The sequence below is a fragment of the Haemorhous mexicanus genome, chromosome 15 (genome assembly GCF_027477595.1).
Source record: "Haemorhous mexicanus isolate bHaeMex1 chromosome 15, bHaeMex1.pri, whole genome shotgun sequence".
Taxonomy (NCBI): domain Eukaryota; kingdom Metazoa; phylum Chordata; class Aves; order Passeriformes; family Fringillidae; genus Haemorhous; species Haemorhous mexicanus.
This window is the reverse complement of record NC_082355.1, coordinates 4,890,230-4,907,927: the sequence shown is the minus strand read 5'-3', so window position 1 is coordinate 4,907,927 and position 17,698 is coordinate 4,890,230. Positions and strand designations below refer to the sequence as shown.

General features: G+C 44.6%; 1 protein-coding gene across 8 annotated transcripts in view; it reads left to right on the top strand.

The window, feature by feature from the left end:
* The window catches only part of SGCD (sarcoglycan delta), a 316,880-nt gene that overhangs the window by 260,971 nt on the left and 38,211 nt on the right, over window positions 1-17,698 (top strand). For all 8 annotated transcript variants that reach the window (XM_059859830.1, XM_059859823.1, XM_059859824.1 and 5 more), the window contains one exon: window positions 8,847-8,919. In XM_059859830.1, coding sequence (XP_059715813.1) covers window positions 8,847-8,919 — 73 coding nt within the window. The remainder of the gene's footprint in view (window positions 1-8,846; window positions 8,920-17,698) is intronic.

Here is a 17,698-nt window from a genome sequence, read left to right as displayed (position 1 = left end):
ACTCTGCTCACATTTCCTCCATATTAAACTTTTAGGGACTTTTTGTTATGTCCTTTTCAGCCTTTACTTGCTGCAGTAGTTACAGCAGGATAACTTTAATGACTGCAAGAGTAGTTATATTTCATTAAATAATCCACAGAGGTATTTGACTGGTATCAGTCATTTCAGAGGGTGGGGTAAGCTAGAAATTTAACAGTTTCCAGGTATTACCACCCATTTTTACAGCATGTACCCTTCTTCAGCAGGGATTATTTATGGATCAGAACATGCATGGTTGCCCTTTACAGCAGCCATTATGATTTCCAAATGGCATTTTGCTGATGTGTTTGTGGCAGAGGGAACAACTCTGGTAGCCAAGTGTTGAAATCAGGCCTGACCCAGAGAAGAAATGGAGCTTTCTGGTCTCACCACTGAGTCTGCTGCAGCTTTATCCCTGAGGGTAAATGCCAAGCTTCAGTCTTTGTAGCATGGATTTTGGGCATTGCCCTGAAGTCATGTCCTTGCTACAGGACTGTAAGTAGCCTTCTGAGAGAGCCATGGTTCTGCAATGCTCATGTCTTATGAAACTGAGACATTTTCCTACTCTAATCCTTTCCTTTGCAAAGGCAGTGGAGGGGAAGGTGCCTTTAACCCAAAGGACAGGGAACTTCTCTGGGATGCCTCACTGGGATGCCTTGCTGTGCCTCTGCACCAAACTGCACCATCAGCTGGGGCCACAGCCCTCTCCCAGTTCACCCAGCTGCAGATGAGCTCCAGCTTTCTTGGGCTGCTCTGAGCTCCTCCTGTGCTCTCAGCCAGGGAGAGGAATGAGCCCCAGCCAGCTGGGACAGGCATTTGACCTTTTGCTGGAGATGTATGAACTTCTCTGGGAAGCAGCTGCAATGCCCAGAGCTCCCTGCCCACAGGTAATTAGGCAGCAGCACTAATGCAGTCCTGGAGCAATTGCCAAGCTGTCGTGTAGTGGTTGGTGCTGCAGGAGAGGGATGGGGAATGAAATGAGGGGAGCAGGGAGATGTGCTGACAGATGAAGGCAGCAGGGTTTAGCACTGGCACTAGCCAGGCTGGAAAATGCCTCCACTGTCTTCAGCTCTCAGTTGTGGCAGAGCAGTTCTGTCAGATTTCCTTGAGCTCATTGCAGAGCTGTGATTATGGGAAAAAATTATGTTCAGCAAAATTAAGGAGTAGTGGAGGGCAAAAACATATGTTTACTCTCAGTGGTTAAAGCCACAAGAAAATTCATTTTTTCTTTTTTTTTCTCTCAGCTAGGAATCGTGCTGTTGCTGTATCCATGAAGAAGCAGGGGTCACAAAGTGATTTAACTTGTAATCAGCAGTGACAGAGAATTTAAAAGCTGTATAGAAAAGAAACCTGATTTAGTTGAATTGGGTGGGTTTAGGGTGTTTTTGTTTTTTCCCCAGAGGTTGAGATGCAATTGTTGGATGTTTTCTTTCGAATAAAGTATTTCTCCTATTCTGCAAGGGAAGAAATGAAAATTACCAATTTTGAATGAATACTTCTGATAGCTCCCGTGCTTTAAGGGCAATAGGTGTGATGCTGTTTTCCTTTCTTTTTAATGGCAAATCCAACTTAGATTGCTCTCCTTTTTCAAAATCCACTCACCCAGATTGCAAATTTGTCTTTTTATTGGCAAGAACAAGCTGTGTTGGGAGAGGGAGATACTGAGGAGTTTTCTTTGTGTTTGCTTTTACTTAAAGTACATTCCAGGCTGAAAGGATAGCATTTATGTAAAGTGTATAGGCTTCAAGTCCAGGCTGAAATGTGTGTTCAGATTGTGTTCCCTTAATCCTGTTTAAGGAAAGAGAGGAATCATCCACCATCAGATTAATATTGATTAAATGTCACAAGGATTATGAAAGAAACATACTGTACACTTACCAAACACTGAAATCAAGTTTAAAAGTATGGCAGATTTATATTTTATTTCCTAAGTGTCCTCCCCAGCTGATCTGTTTGAAGCTCACACAATATTCTCCATGATAAATTTCCACTGTGTATTCCCACTTCAGGTGCTCCCCTGAGTTCCTTTGCAACTTTGCACAAGAATGCTGAGAAGAGCTTCAAAGGAATTCAGTGATGACATTGCTATTGTTGAGCTGCAGGAAAAGTGTTGAAGGACCCCAGAACTAGTCAAGAAGGAAATATCTAGAGGTCAGCATAAGTTGTAGCAACCTTTCTTGCTATGTCTGTTCTCAGTTTGGGTGTGAGCCTGTCGGCTCTGTGCTGTTCTTCCCTTGATGTTCTCAGATAAATGAGCTGTGGCAGGGAGGCTGTTGGAGATGGTCTGACTACAGGCACATACATCACTAATGACCCACTTGCTCCTCTCTGGGCTTGCAGCTCATCTCATTGTTTGCAAGTTTTCCAGCTTAAAACCCAGGCTCCATTGATTCCTTGGGACTCTGAGTCAGAGAATTTTTTCTCCTCCGCCCAGCAGGGCTGGAGTCACAAGGAGCTCCTGTCTGGCCTAACTCAGCCCCAGCCCAGTGCCTAAGCCTTGGCTCACTCCCTGTGTGCCTACAGTGCCGAGATCAGGGGCTAAAAATAATCCGTAATAAGAAATAGAATTAATTTTTAAAAATTATATTACATTTTTTTATTATAAACACTTCGTTGATGCTGTACATGATCTCATTATTGCCCTCATTATTCAGGAATTTTTGGTTGCCCTTAAAAGAACAGCTGCCCAACACTTGGACAAAAAAGGAAGACAGACAGACCTTTGCAATGAGCTATTTTTATAGGATCCTGGAAAGAAATGTGAATGAAGCTTCATGGCTTTTGTTCAATGCACTGGCTTAACCTAACCAGGCTATTATTGGACCCTGAAATAGAGCTCTTATTGATTTCAGATTTAATGGGATTCAGGGGGAGCAACAGCAATTACTATGCTCACCCATTTAAAAACATAAATTAAGGATGAATAGGGCTTTTAAAGCTTGGAATTAGAAGAAGCAGTCACAAATAATTTTTACCTGCATTGTATTGGATTTACTTCCTGGGCATCTGTTTGCACACACTTTCTGAGACTGTCACATATTATCCTGATGAGACCTGCAGAGGAGAGAACCTCCTCAGATGGGTGTTTTCATGAACAAATTGCTGAATGTGTCCTGATCAATAATAGTGGGAATAAAAGTAGTTTATGGAGACCAACAGCACAGTATACATTGCCTCTTGACTTCAGCTAGAAAAAATCACAGCAGATCCTTCTCCTTCCCCCCTCATTTGCACAGTCCTGCAGAGCACTAAAGACAAGATGCACTAAGGCAGACTTAATCACCAGGTTCATCACAGGCCTCTGAGACCCCACTTTCATTTGGAAGCAGGGATATACAGCACTAAAGGTGTGCTACAGGTCTGTAATTATCAGTAAAAAAATACAGAGTGGGAGAGAAATGAAAAGAAAATGGAAGTGGGGAATAGCTGACCAGATGTATCTGCACCTGAGTGGAAACCTGATGTCTGCCTGCATTCTGCTCAGCCCCAAGAGCTGCTCAGCTGATTGCCACCTGCCCCTGATGGCAGAAGCATCAATAATTAGTCTACAAAACCCTCTCATTGCATTGTATTTGAGCTCCTCTTCTCTCTCTCCCAGCAGAGAGCAGGGTTTGTGCAGAGGGAGGAGGGTGGGATCAGTGCCTTGGCACAGTGGCTGGGTCGCAGCTGGCAGAGGGAGCAGGGACTGCCCTTGGCACCAGGAAGGTGCCAGGACAGTGTCATGCAGCTCAGGCACTTCTGCAGCACGCAGGGAAAGCAGGAGGCTGCTGGAAAAGCTGAGCACAGATTACTGTGTTCCTCTGGTTGGAGTTGTTGCTGGTTAAGATGCACCTTCCAGCTGAGATTTGCTTCTTTCCTGGGGCATTGGTGCTCCTCCTTTTCCAAACCCTAAAACTGGACTGGAAATGCTCTCTTGCCATGAGAATCCTGATTTTTGTTCTTGAATGAAGTGAGCACATACAGGGGGCTTGACACCCTACACCTTATGCACTGCAAGGGGGGAAAAAACCCAAAAACCCCAAAATACTCTGAGTGAACTTTATGGTGATTCAAAATACTTCAGGTAGATCCTGTCATATGCTGTATAAGTTCCTGACTGATTGTATGGAATTAAGTTATTGGGCAGAGAACCAACTAATGGAAACACATTGATGAAATCATTTTTGAGGGACATTAAATGGGACTTAAAATAAAGCTGAAATGGCTTTATGGATTTTTCAGTCAAACTGTTTATGAACATTTATTGGTGGTAAATTACACAGTGTCAGAAGAGGGAATCAGTATAATAGAAGCCTCTCTGATATAATACTGTGAGAAAGAATAATTTATTGCCTGGGGATGTACAGTACAGTGTGTTTAAATCCTAATGATATTATTGTTTTCTTCTGTCTTTGGCTGATTGCACATAAGTTACCCTTAGCAGTAGCAGAGAGTCTCATATGATGGAAAAAAAATTAGAACTTTGCAATGAAATAGAAATTTTCGGTATGTGTTTTTCATGGCAGATAGAAAATGTTTTAATAACAGATAATTCAGGAAGCAGAAACTGTGTTGTACAATATTAAATGTAGGTAACATTGGCTTTATACTCAGTAAAAGAGGAAGAGGGATAGAGCAGCTTTGATTGAAAAGAGAGATTGTAGCAGCTGATTCTTGAGCTGTTGGAGCTATTTGTTAATACCATTTGTCAAAACTCATCGTTTCTTGGGTAGAGGACAGTGAAAATAAGACTAGAGAAATGCAAGAGTAGAGGGAAATTGCTGGTCCTGAAAATACTGCCCCTTGCTTCTGGGACACCAGATCTTCCAGTCAGGCATTTCTCAGATCTGTCATATTGTCTGTCCCATCTAACTGAAAAGCTGCTCCCATTGCAGCTCCTCTTTTGGCTAGAAAACCCTCACTTTCCTTCCCAAATATACTCAGGACCAGTTTACTGCTGCTCATGTAAGCTCTCATATAAACATTGGCTTAGTGCCAGTGGTTCTTTTCCCTTGGTGTTTTTTACCCTGCTGATGTATTTGTGCACAGCATGAGTGTTCTTCCTTAGCACACCATGCTGCTCAGCTACACAGCCAAATCCTTCCAGCCTTCTTTTATAGGACAGACAGATTTCTGTTTGTGCAATCATGACAGTTTTTTCTCTCTGGGGATGAGCAGGGGGGACACACAGTAGTTTGAGGATTCACAAGTGATTCTTAAAATAATGTGGTTTTCTTTTTTTTTTTTTTTGTGTTCCTGTTAGACTTTCTTCTTGCCTTTCAGTTTAATGCCATGTTTGCCTTCCCGTTGACTCTCTCACACTCCCATAAATCATGAGCAGCATTCAGCTTTTATCCAGGGATATTATATCTTGGAAGCCTCCAACACGTAAAAGAAATTTTCACTGCTTTCCAAGCACATGACCTTGGACTTCATATTTTCAACAATTTGTTACTCCATAACATCTCAGTTTCCTTCAGCAGAGCTGGAATAGCCCAGTTCAGTGACAACAGAACATTTCCCTCAAACTTTCCTTCCTTGTTTTGCCAAAGCCTTGAGTCACAGCTGGATTCCATGATCTTCAGAGTCTTTCCAACACCAGTGATTCTGTGATTCTAAAACCACTGAATGAGGTCACTTCCTCCAGCCTTCACTTTCAACACCCTCCAGCACTGGTGCTGTCAGAGCCTGGCTGGGGACTTCCACAGTGGCCAAAAGCCAAACTTTGACACAAATGTCCAGTGGAGCTGAATTAGTCCAAGGCAGTTTTTCCCCTCAGGAGCTGCTGCTCCCCCAGGCAGAGATTGAGACTCTCCAGTGTAGAATAGAGGGGCTGGAGGGAGGGGGCATGTTTGAGGTCCAGAAAATTCTCATTAGCACAGAAGGAAGAAGATGGTTCTTTACTGAAATCCTCAGGCAGCAGGGTGAAACCACAGGGAGAACTTCCCCAGAGTATTTAATTCATCCATCAGCCCCCTGCCACAGAAAGGGGACACTTAGGATGAGGATTAGGTGAGGTGAGGGAGGTTTATCAGTGTTTCTGATAAACTTTCTCTGCCAACTCAAGGGGCCCTCAGCTGCTGACAGCCAGGGCCAAGGGAGGGATGGCTCAGTCCTGGTCCCTCAGCATCCCCTCGTGGCTGGTGTCCTGCTCAGTGACAGACAGGTGGCCCTTTGGGAGATTCTGTGTGATTAAAGAAGAATATGAATTATACAGTCAAGGCAGAAAGCTTTATCAAGGCAGGTAACATTCACTTCAAAATCAGATCAAAGGAGAGAAACAGAAGGGTTTGGAAATCTCATGCCTGTTCCCAGTGCATGAGGGACTTTTTAAGGGATCTGGCAAGAAGGGAGGCAGGAAAAGAGGGTTTGAGAACTGTGGAGGAAGGGAAAACAAGAAAATGGAGGAAACTAATACCCAGCTCTTTCATTTTCAACCTTCTTGAAATGACTGCATTGGGGTTTTCATTGACCTTGGTTCCAAAGTTGCTTCCTGCATTTAATCTAAAAAATGAAAGCCTGGAAAACCCCAGGTTTAGAAATAAGTTCAAGTTTCTCCTTATTCTGCAAGCACTTCTGGTTACAGGCAGGTAGTTGTTTTGAGTTTGCATGACTTGAGTATCTGACTTAAGGTGTCTAAAAATTAATAAAAATGCCCAGCATAAAGTCACCATGTAAGCCATGTGGGTGGAAAGGGTACAGGAATATCTGGGTGCATCTCTCCAGCTGTACCTCCTCATCTTCCTTCCCTCAAAAATCACTGTTCTGTTATGCAGATAAGTGCAGGCTGGATGTTTTGCTACATTTCATTGCAAAGCCAAGAGCCAAGGCAATTGTGTTGGATAAAGCAGAGATTTAAATCATTTGGAAACTGTTGAGAGAGGACAGATCTGATAGTAACAACCTTCATGGTTGGCAAGTTACAGCTGCTTATGACAACTTGTAACAATGAAAGCTTATAGTAAAGTTAAAAGCTCAGTATCTGTATTGTGCCACAGGATCAGCTGCAATCCCCAAGTATAAACCTTCAAACTTTAGGCTGCTTTTATCATTTTTTACTTTGTTTTTTTCTGGATTAAAGAGTTGTGTAGTTTTTTATAAATGTTAGTGTGCTTGTTTTCATTCTGATTTTATTTTTTTCTTTAACACATTGGGACAGCTCAGTTAATTTATTTCAGTGCAGAGAAAGTGTAGTCCTAATGCAGTCGTAGGTGTTTCTCACTTATGGCAGCAGTTACAGCAGGATGTTGTCTTGACACGTTTTGGACCATCTCAGAACATCTGTTATTCTGTAATGATGACTTTCAAACTGCACACAGGGAACAGTTACTATGGCATGTGTTAGGAGTGCTCTCAAACTTGTTAAAGTTTTCATCAGGATCTGTAGTTTGCACCAATAACTTTATCAGACTAAAATCTAAATAAATTAAAAAAGGCCACCAGTGCTGTCTGCATGCTGACACTGAAGTGGCTGTGATGACTGCAGGTAAAGAGTGACTAATTGTTCACAGTGTGTCTGAAGGCAAGACCACAGGTTTGAATTGAAGAATATAGGTCATACTTGCTCTCTGGCTTGGCAGCTATATATTGGAGAACAGGAACAATAATTTCTAGTGTGTGAGGCAGTTGGTGCCACTCTCAGCTGTGTTTTAATTGGAAGTTTCAGTGGGAGCAGGAATGTGATGTTCTGCAGCAGAGAGTCAGTGACAGCACCTGGGGACTCCTGTGCTTCAACAGAGTATTCTAAAAGTAGAACAGGTTCAGGAAAAATAAAGCAGTGAGAAGTCCAGAGGATTTGCTTCACAGTGATTGATTCAGAAAGGCCAGACCTTCTCAGAGAATCAGAGCAGGCTGGGGGGGTTGGGTCACCATCAGTGTCTGACTAAAGTCTCCTCATGCAAGGCTGGTTGGCACATGAGGACTGGAGAAGATTCAGTGGCTGAAAGATGAAATGGGACCATTTCAGGTTAGATGCACATTTTAAATGAGAACAGTCAGTGGAAAGGCTTGCCAGAGGGTGGCAGGGCTTTGGCTCACAGCAGTGATGTGAGGAGAGCACATCTTTCTAGAGGAGAGAGAGCAGGGCTGGGCACAAAATATGGACCCAGTTCAGGGATGGTTGGGTGAAATGGCCCAGCTGGGCTGTGCAGGTGGCCATGAAGAGGACTGCAGTGGTCTGGAACATGGACAAGCTGTGATACCCAGCAGTTCACAGGTCTAAAGCCAGTCAGCAAATGGGGCAGTGCAGCTTCCCCATTGTCTCTGAGAGAGGGGGGAATGAACAGAAGTTAAATAATTTCTGGGTCACACATTGAACTGGTGGCCAGGCTGGGACTGGGGCAGGGTCTGCTTGTGCTGCCCTGAATGAGGGGACACCTCCCTCCTTTTCCCCAGGCAGGAGCACAGGCTGGCTGGAGAGATGCTTGCAGGGATCCAGCCAAAATCTGCTTTTCTCCCTTGAGTATCTCTGAGAGCCCAGCGAAAGAAATGCTGTTGTGACATGCATCCAGGTTCTTCCATGAGGGATGCAGCTGGATTAGATGCCTGGTTAGCAAAGGGTGTCTTTTCCAAGCTCCCTCATCAGCTGGGTCAGCAGACTCTCCCTAGGTCAGGGTGCAAGCACCTGCTTTTCCAGCCAGAAATGCAGTTTAAGGCAAACCCCACAGGTAATCAAGGCAACCATTGCAGATGAACAAGGTCTGGCTTTTCTGGGGACAGAAGGGATGTGCAAGAAAGACATGGGGTCAGGCAATGGGTTAAATTGCACCTAGGTATGATTTGACAATCACTCCCCTGATAACAGCTTATAATGTTTACAATTTGTCTTCTGTTTTGTTTTGTGATTTCAGGAGCAGAAGGCACAGTGTTCCCTAAATCTATAGAAACTCCCAATGTCAGGGCAGACCCCTTCAAGGAACTAAGGTAAATTTTGGAATATGGTTTGATGGTAACTCAGTGGAGCCTTGCTGGAGTTGTGCTTACTGCTGGGCATCATTTCTGCTTTTGCATAAGAGCTTGGGGATTCTCTTTGGAAGGCATCACAAGAGAGGATGCCATGGGAGAGAAGGGACCTGCCACATTTACATGTGATGTGATCAAACTAAAGGCAATCACAGGTCATGAGAGCAGCATTCCTGCTCTGTAATTTGCTCTGCATACCCTGGGCTCAGCATTTGGGAAAAAAAATAGAGTAATCTTTCCCTGGTTGTGCAGGGAGGTGCTGAAGGCTGTGCTGGATCACAGGGAGTAGCAGCAGGCAGAAGGATAATGCTCTCCAGCATTATCTGACTTGCAGAATTGGAAATCCTCCCCGACCTACACAGGGCACAGCACGTGTGTAACTGCTGACACTTGCAGAGATGCCACTTGCTGACAGCATTGTGCCAGGGGGAATAAACAGCACAGCTCCTGGGAGCCAGCTCTGCCCTCAAGCTAAGGCTGGGTGTTACATTTACTTTGTTTTTTTAATAATTTAAAAAAAAAAAGTTTGGCACTACAGGTTAACATAAATGACTAGCCTGACTAGCCTCTGGAAAGGTACTAATCATATGGCCTAAGAAATTATTGACTGAATCTCATGACATCTTCTGACCACGGGTGCTGTAGGGGTTTGCCTCAATACTCAAATTATCCCTCCTTAGAAAGAGAGAGAGAGAGAAAGAGAGAGAAATATTAAAAAAAAAATTTAAAAAAAGCAGAAGGACATTTTGTCCTTAAATCTTGAGTTGCCATCTCTGCAAAGTGCTGGGGATGGAGCAATCCTGAGCCAGCTGGAGTTGAGCACAAGTGCTGCTGCTTTACTGCAGCTGCAGGGGCTGAGAGAGAGCACCTCTGGTGGATTCCCTGCTCTGATAGCAGGGGTGGTTATGGCCCAGCTAGGTCACCAGGGAGGATGAAGAATATCCCACCTGCCTTCCCTTGGGTCTGTCTCTACCTTTCAGTTTCCCCCAGGAAACCCTCTAATTGTTCCAGTTTCCCACTCTGGGGATCATCTGTCAGACAGCAGGAGCAGTGGAGGCGTGACTGGGTTTGTTGTGAAAGTTTGTTCTCTTCCTCCAGGCAGAGACTTGAACCCTGCCTCGTGCTTTTCCCAGTTTGGGTCTGCTTCCTTTAAAACAAGGGGAAATGGGGTCTTTACTCACTGTGACATGCAGCTGGCAGGGCAGGGGCTGGTGTGGGAAAAGGAGATGGGAGGGCAGGGAGTGGAGGAGGAGGCAAGGCTCTCCATTTCCCTGGAAAAGCCAAGCAAAGGCATCAGCAAATGGATTTGTAGGTGACCTCAGGTGACAAAGGCTTTCTGGCACAGCCTGTGTTTACTGATATTTTCATTTAAAAAAAAGAAAAAGGCAAGATCTTTTACAAGAACCAAAATTTACAAAACCAGGTCTTGAGTAGTGCAAAAGAGATGTGGTCCAAGTTTGTGATGATTTAAGACTTTTCTAAAATGGGAAGGGGGGGAAAATCCAAATAAATGTAGGATGTGATATTGGAGGGGAAAAATGTGAATTGAAAGAGCCTTAACCTGATTGACTATGCTTCTGTTCTAAAGTGAATTAAGCTAAATGAAATTGAAATGAATTAATGGCAGTATCCATGCAAGGGATTGATTCAGTATATTTGATCTGCTTTAAATTCATGTTGTTATTTCACTTGTTTTATGTGGAGAGCTGTTAGGTAACTGATTTCCTTTTGAATTAGTGGAGTGGGTGAAAAAAATCCTTTAAAATCTGTTGGGGTTTTTGTAATTTTTTTTTTTTCAGAGGAAAATTATTGAATAGGATTTACCTGGGGGGAAAAAAATCCCATGAAGTCCTAAAATACTTTGTGTGCTTCTGACAAGTTTATCTTGGCAAAAAGAAATGTTTTTACAGCATCCTGAGGAGAAAAGAGCCAGTGGTGGCAGTGTGTAGGGAAAGCAAGGTTTTCCAAGAACAAATGCTCTACTGCTCCCCAGACCAAGATCCATCCATCTCTCTCTCTCCATGCTGGATCACTGGCTGCTTCTTAGGTAAAACGGTGCCTTTTGGGGGCAGTACAGAGTTAATAGTGAAAATAATCTCACTCTGAGGGGAGATTTTTTGTTTCCTTCCTCTTTTGATAGCAGTGTGTGCATAAGGTGTCCTTTTTGCCTAGTTACAAAGATGCTGCAGTGAAATGGGGCTGGATGAGATGGGCCCTGAGCTGTCACACATTGCTGGGGAAGCAGCAGTGAAATCACACCCTCAGTAGCTGGCTTGCCTCTAAAAGACCTTCTTCTGCAATAAATAGTGCTTTCTTTCCTGCTTAGGCTGAACTTCTGAGGTGGAAAGTGCACATTCAGCTGCTGCAGGTGCCCCCAAGCACCACCAGCCTCCATCTTTATCCTAAAGCAAGGATTATGATCCACTGGGGATTTCTCCCTTTGCTCTTGTCAGTGCCCATTCCTCTCCTTTTGTTAGATTCCAAAATGAGGTGGCAGCTGTCACAAAGAGAGGAGACCAGCTGCTCCTGTCACACCTGGGAGTCAGGACAGCTGGATGTCCTCCTTGCCTTCCTGCTCTCCTGGACAGACAGACAGATTCCCTGGCAGGACAGACAGGACGTGCCACTCATGTCCCCAAGGCCTGCAGTCACACCTGTGTGTCACCACAGCTGACACCTCCAGGTGACAGGACCCTTGTTCTCACCAGGCTTTCTGTCCCTCTGGCTGATGAATGGTTTTCATCATTCAGCTTTATTGGTGAATCAGCTGCTCATCATCCTGGTGATCCTCTTGCCTCAGTGTCCTTTTTAAAAAATCTCTGCAGTGATTTAGGAGAGAATCCTAGTGGGAATATGTGCACAGCCTTTTCCTGACATGCTGAGCCCCTCTCAAGGCTCCAGAAATTGCTTTTGTGCTTGTTTGAGCCAGCCCTGGACTTTGCTGCAGACAGACTCAGGAGCCCTAAGACATTCCTGCTCAGTGTCCACTGTGGTAGGAATGCCAGAGCTCATTAATGTCTTGTTTAATTCAGAGTGTCATTACCAGCTCATGTTTCTTACCTAGACTCTAGAATATTCTTTAATAGTGACCTAAAAACTAGAGATGGTTGATAAATATTTGATTTACTTTTGTGAACTTCTTCATGGTTTTACATGTTTAAGGTAATTGTAGACTCCTGAGTGAATTTGTTGTTGTTTGTTGGGGTCTAAACTGGTCAAAATCTGTAAAAAGGAAAGCAAACAAATCCAAATTAATTTAAATACTTGGGATGTTTAGCATTGCCATCTGGTATCGTCCCAAAATAGTTTAGGGGGAGGGCTTGGGAGATTTGTTTGGACATTGAAATATTTGTACTCATCTGCATTGATGCTTTTTAAAGCAGGTTGGTGCCTTTGACATATGGTAATGTGATTGCTTATGTATAAAAGTTGAATTCAATATGACCTTTTCTCACTGGATTATTTGAGTAGCACCCAAGTAACTTGTCAAGAGGCTGCCTTGAGAACCTCTCCTTGACATTGGCAGGAATCACCTGCCTTTTTCTATTTACATTCCTCCAAAAAAACAAATACATGCCAGAGATGCAAACAGAAATTGTCCATCAAACACCAGATCAGCAGTCTGCAGAGGTGAGGGATAAAGGCTGGACTAGCCAGTGAATAAGGAAGAAGGAAACAGTTTGAGGGGAAGGGATTAAAAGGTGGGTGATGATACATAAGATAAAAGTCTCAGGAGGATGCTGTTAAAGTGCCAAGTGCTGGAGGCTGGGGACAGGGTGGGCTTGGGGCAGAGCTGCCCTCAGTACCAATGTCCAGGTCGTGCTGCAGCTTGGAAACCTGCTCCAGGGTATTTCTGTTCCCAGAGTTAAATAAAAGGAAATCAGACAGCATGAAATTCACTCCATGAGGGGCAGGCACACACCTGGAATTCATCCACAGATATTGTAGGTTGAAAATGCAGTAAGTTGCTCATCCAAGGCCAGGAAGCCAGGGGATGACTGTTTTTTTCTATAATGCACAAATATAGTTAAGGTAGAATTAATCCCTTGGGCTTAAAGGGGTAATTTTGGGCTAAAGTTAATTATGAAGCACTGAAAGCACGAAATGGCAGATGAAATGTGCTTGCTGCTTGATTTTATTAGTGCAATTCCACCTCACCACATAGAGTACTGAACTATCCAAATAGTCCAAGTGAGACCTATTGGAACAAAAACAATTTAAATACAGTGCTGAGCTAACATAACAATACTCATTTTGGAAACAGGAATTCTTAACCAAGTTAAGGTTTCTGTCAGCTGTGTTTCACAAGGCACCACAGATAAGTAGGTACAAAAATAATATTTCTGTCCAAAACCAATTACATTAATAATGATTAAGAGGAGAAAAATGTGAGGAAATGCAAAAATTGAATGGTATGAAAGAGGAAGTAATTGGTGAGAAATGAAAGTCATTTATAGAGAGTATTACAGGATACTGAAACACTGTTTATTCCAGTGAACACCTGTGGATTCCTGTGAGGTGTCAGCAAGGGGGAGATGACCACTGAACCCTTGTGCAGTGCTGGTGTTATTTTCTGATTGCTTCACCAGCAGGGATGCAATTTATTTCTCTGTTAATACCAGTGCAATCCCAATAATTTTGATAGTCCTACCAGCTTAAAAGACAACAGATTTTCCTTGGGATGAGTTTACCTTCACACTGTAACAAACAAAACTACTTTCAGTTGCTTTCAGAGAGGTTGAATGTATACAACCATCTCCACTAAAGCCAGCACAAACCTATTCATACACAACTAAAAGGAGACTCCAGGTTCCTGGTTTCTAAACTTGGGGGTAATTTCAGGCGATTGAGAACACCACATCTGATTTAACAATTTTCCCATGGCAGCTGAGGCTTCCTGAAGCTCTTGCTGTTGGAGAGACTTTCCCAGAGCAGAGTTCACACTGATCTGCAGCCACTTTGCTTTTTAGTATTTTGTCCTGCTGACATCCCTTCAAATCTGCTGCCTGTTTGTCTCTTAGAAAAGACAAGCCAGAGCCCTCCCAAGCCAGAGGCAGCCTTTCCACAGCTTCCTGGGTGCATGAAGGTGTATTTATACCATTGGATATCAGGGTTGGAGTTAGGGAAGCAGTTGATTGCTGGGGCTTTCCATCTGTTAAGTATTTCTCTTGCAAAAAGGAGGAGAGGGGGGTTGTTGTTCCTTTTTCTTACCCCAGCAAACCTTCTCTTAATGGCCTTCCTCTCTTTCATACCCAGCTCCTTTTGTGTCCTTTCCTTCCCTGTTTTCAGTGGGTGAAGCCTCAATCTGGATGAGCTGCTCAGGAGGGAAATGCAGAGGTGTTAGTGGGGCTGGGCTGATTTATCCCAGCTGGGTAAACCATGGCTCTGCCCTGTTCCCTTATCCCAGCTGGATCAACCATGGCTCTGCCCCGTTCCCTTATCCCAGCTGGGTAAACCATGGCTCTGCCCTCTTCCCTTATCCCAGCTGGGTAAACCATGGCTCTGCCCTGTTCCCTTATCCCAGCTGGATCAACCATGGCTCTGCCCTGTTCCCTTATCCCAGCTGGATCAACCATGGCTCTGCCCTGTTCCCTTATCCCAGCTGGGTAAACCATGGCTCTGCCCTCTTCCCTTATCCCAGCTGGGTAAACCATGGCTCTGCCCTCTTCCCTTATCCCAGCTGGATCAACCATGGCTCTGCCCTGTTCCCTTATCCCAGCTGGGTAAACCATGGCTCTGCCCTCTTCCCTTATCCCAGCTGGGTAAACCATGGCTCTGCCCTGTTCCCTTATCCCAGCTGGATCAACCATGGCTCTGCCCTGTTCCCTTATCCCTGCTGGGTAAACCATGGCTCTGCCCTGTTCCCTTATCCCAGCTGGATCAACCATGGCTCTGCCCTGTTCCCTTATCCCAGCTGGGTAAACCATGGCTCTGCCCTGTTCCCTTATCCCAGCTGGGTAAACCATGGCTCTGCCCTGTTCCCTTATCCCAGCTGGATCAACCATGGCTCTGCCCTGTTCCCTTATCCCAGCTGGATCAACCATGGCTCTGCCCTGTTCCCTTATCCCAGCTGGATCAACCATGGCTCTGCCCTGTTCCCTTATCCCAGCTGAATAATCCATGGCTCTGCCCTGTTCCCTTATCCCAGCTGGATCAACCATGGCTCTGCCCTGTTCCCTTATCCCAGCTGGGTAAACCATGGCTCTGCCCTCTTCCCTTATCCCAGCTGGGTAAACCATGGCTCTGCCCTGTTCCCTTTTCCCAGCTGGGTAAACCATGGCTCTGCCCTGTTCCCTTATCCCAGCTGGATCAACCATGGCTCTGCCCTGTTCCCTTATCCCAGCTGGGTAAACCATGGCTCTGCCCTGTTCCCTTATCCCTGCTGGATCAACCATGGCTCTGCCCTGTTCCCTTATCCCAGCTGGATCAACCATGGCTCTGCCCTGTTCCCTTATCCCAGCTGGGTAAACCATGGCTCTGCCCTGTTCCCTTATCCCAGCTGGATCAACCATGGCTCTGCCCTGTTCCCTTATCCCAGCTGGATCAACCATGGCTCTGCCCTGTTCCCTTATCCCAGCTGGGTAAACCATGGCTCTGCCCTGTTCCCTTATCCCTGCTGGGTAAACCATGGCTCTGCCCTTTTCCCAGTGCTGCTGATGGCATCTGTCCACAGGCAGATCATCTTTCAAAGGACTCATGGATGGTGAAGGCAGGCTTGGCAGGATGGTGCTTGGGACTCAGTGAAATGCTGAAGTAAAAACAAATTCAGGAAAAAAGGCAAAGCAGCTGGAATTGGTGGTGAAGCAGCCTGCAGAGTGTGCTGGGGTCTTCCCTGTCCCCTGTGCTGCTGGCACATGTGGCTGCAGGAGCCAGCACATTCCATCAGAGCTACGTGGCCCTTCAAGTGAGAGCAGGCGAGAGAATGGGGAAGGAAAGGGCAGATTTCTACAGGAAATTGTTGCCAAACAGCATTGCCTGTGAGATAGAGAGCAGTGGGAATATCCCTCTTGTTTGCTGGTTGATGCACCAAAAGATGTGGGAAGATAATCAGGATTCATCTTTTTCTGCACATAATTAAGCAGCACAGTTTCAACTGGAGCAATGGCTCCAGACAGAGACCAGTTTAACTCTTCCTGGGCCCTGAGCAAACCCCAACAGCTGGGTTCATTATTCTCTCTCTGCATTTATTCTATGGGGGTTTCCTAATGCAAACAAAGTCTTTTCCTGGGAGATATTAATCGTCAGTCCTGGCTGTTATCTCAGATTGAATTCCTTTGCTGTGTACAAGATCTGTATCCTGCCTAGCTGCCTTGTGCCCAGGTTTGTCATTAGCTTTCAGCAGCAGAATGTCACTTGCTCCATAATCAGAGCATCCATCTGACCTTCGAGTGCTGCTCACAGAGGTGTGTGAGCCTGAAATCCTCTGGGACTTGAGAGAAGCCCCATCCCTGTGACCAATCTGTACAGTCAGACATGCAGATGTATCCATTTGAATAACAAAAAAGTGAGCTTGTTTGGCTTTTTTTAACTCTCTGTGCAGTACACTGCTAACCTTGAGTAGAAAATAGATGCTAATAAATGCAAGGTCTTAAAAATGTGAATTATAGCCATTTCACACTCCATGGCAGACTCACACTGGTGAAATGGCTTAATGCTTAATTACAATGCTTGTCCTTCTCTCAAGTGCAGATGACATTCCTCAGATAGATTTTGCAATGACATCTGTGGAAATAAGTTGTGAAACTAATTAGTTATTCATATAATACAGAATATTGACTCCACACTGATTAAAAGGATGTGGTGACACATCTAACATGATGTATCTGTCAAGTAGGTTAGTCTGAGGTGGTATTTTTGGAAGGTCTTACAGAAAATTATGAAAATACCATTTGGCCTCTGGAATGCAGATGTTTACAGGAAATGATGGCTTTCATTTGCATTTTGATAATGTTTTAGGAGGACTGCCATGCTCTGGAGTGACACTGTGCCCTGGCACCTGGGCTCCAGGCTCTGAGGACCATTTTTGGGGTGCCAGCTATAAAAAAGTCTGCAGGTTATTGACTACCTGCAGCCATAAGTGCTCTAAAAGCAGTCATTACACAGCTGCCCAGAGAGATGGGCAAGGAAACTGTTGGGTTTTTTTCAGTGTTTTCCTTGCAGCAAAGCCTGGCTGGAGCTGCTGTTCCTTAGGGCAAGACTTATGCAGGACTTAGGGCAGTCAGGAGATGCTGCAGCAGGAATCAGCTGGTGCTGCTGCTCGGGGATCCAGCATTTGTCACGCTCTGTGAAAGGCCCAAAACCCATTCTTTTATCATAACATTTGTACTTGAGATAGAGCTATTTGTACTGAAGCTATTGAGCATGAAATACAGAAGTAAATAGAAAGTTGGCAAGGAAAGCACCTTACCCACCTATCACTGTGATCCCAATCCTTTGCAAATACTGTGATATTTAGGATGTAATCATATTTAAAATGACTGAATAGCTCAGAAGAGAAGGAGATTTTCCTTTGAACACTGTTCTTATCTTAAAGAAATGAGAGGAATGTAATCCACTGAGCACCGTGTTTGCTTTTGGGTAGAAAAATACCTGGTTTTCTTTAATATTTCTCTCTATCCCTTCATATGTCTTTCCAGCTGTGCATCACGTATTCCTAAAACCCCAAGTGAAGAGCAAAGCAAGCAAAATAAAAATCTCTGCGTTTTTCAGCAGTCACTCCCTGCTTTTAAGAAGGAATATC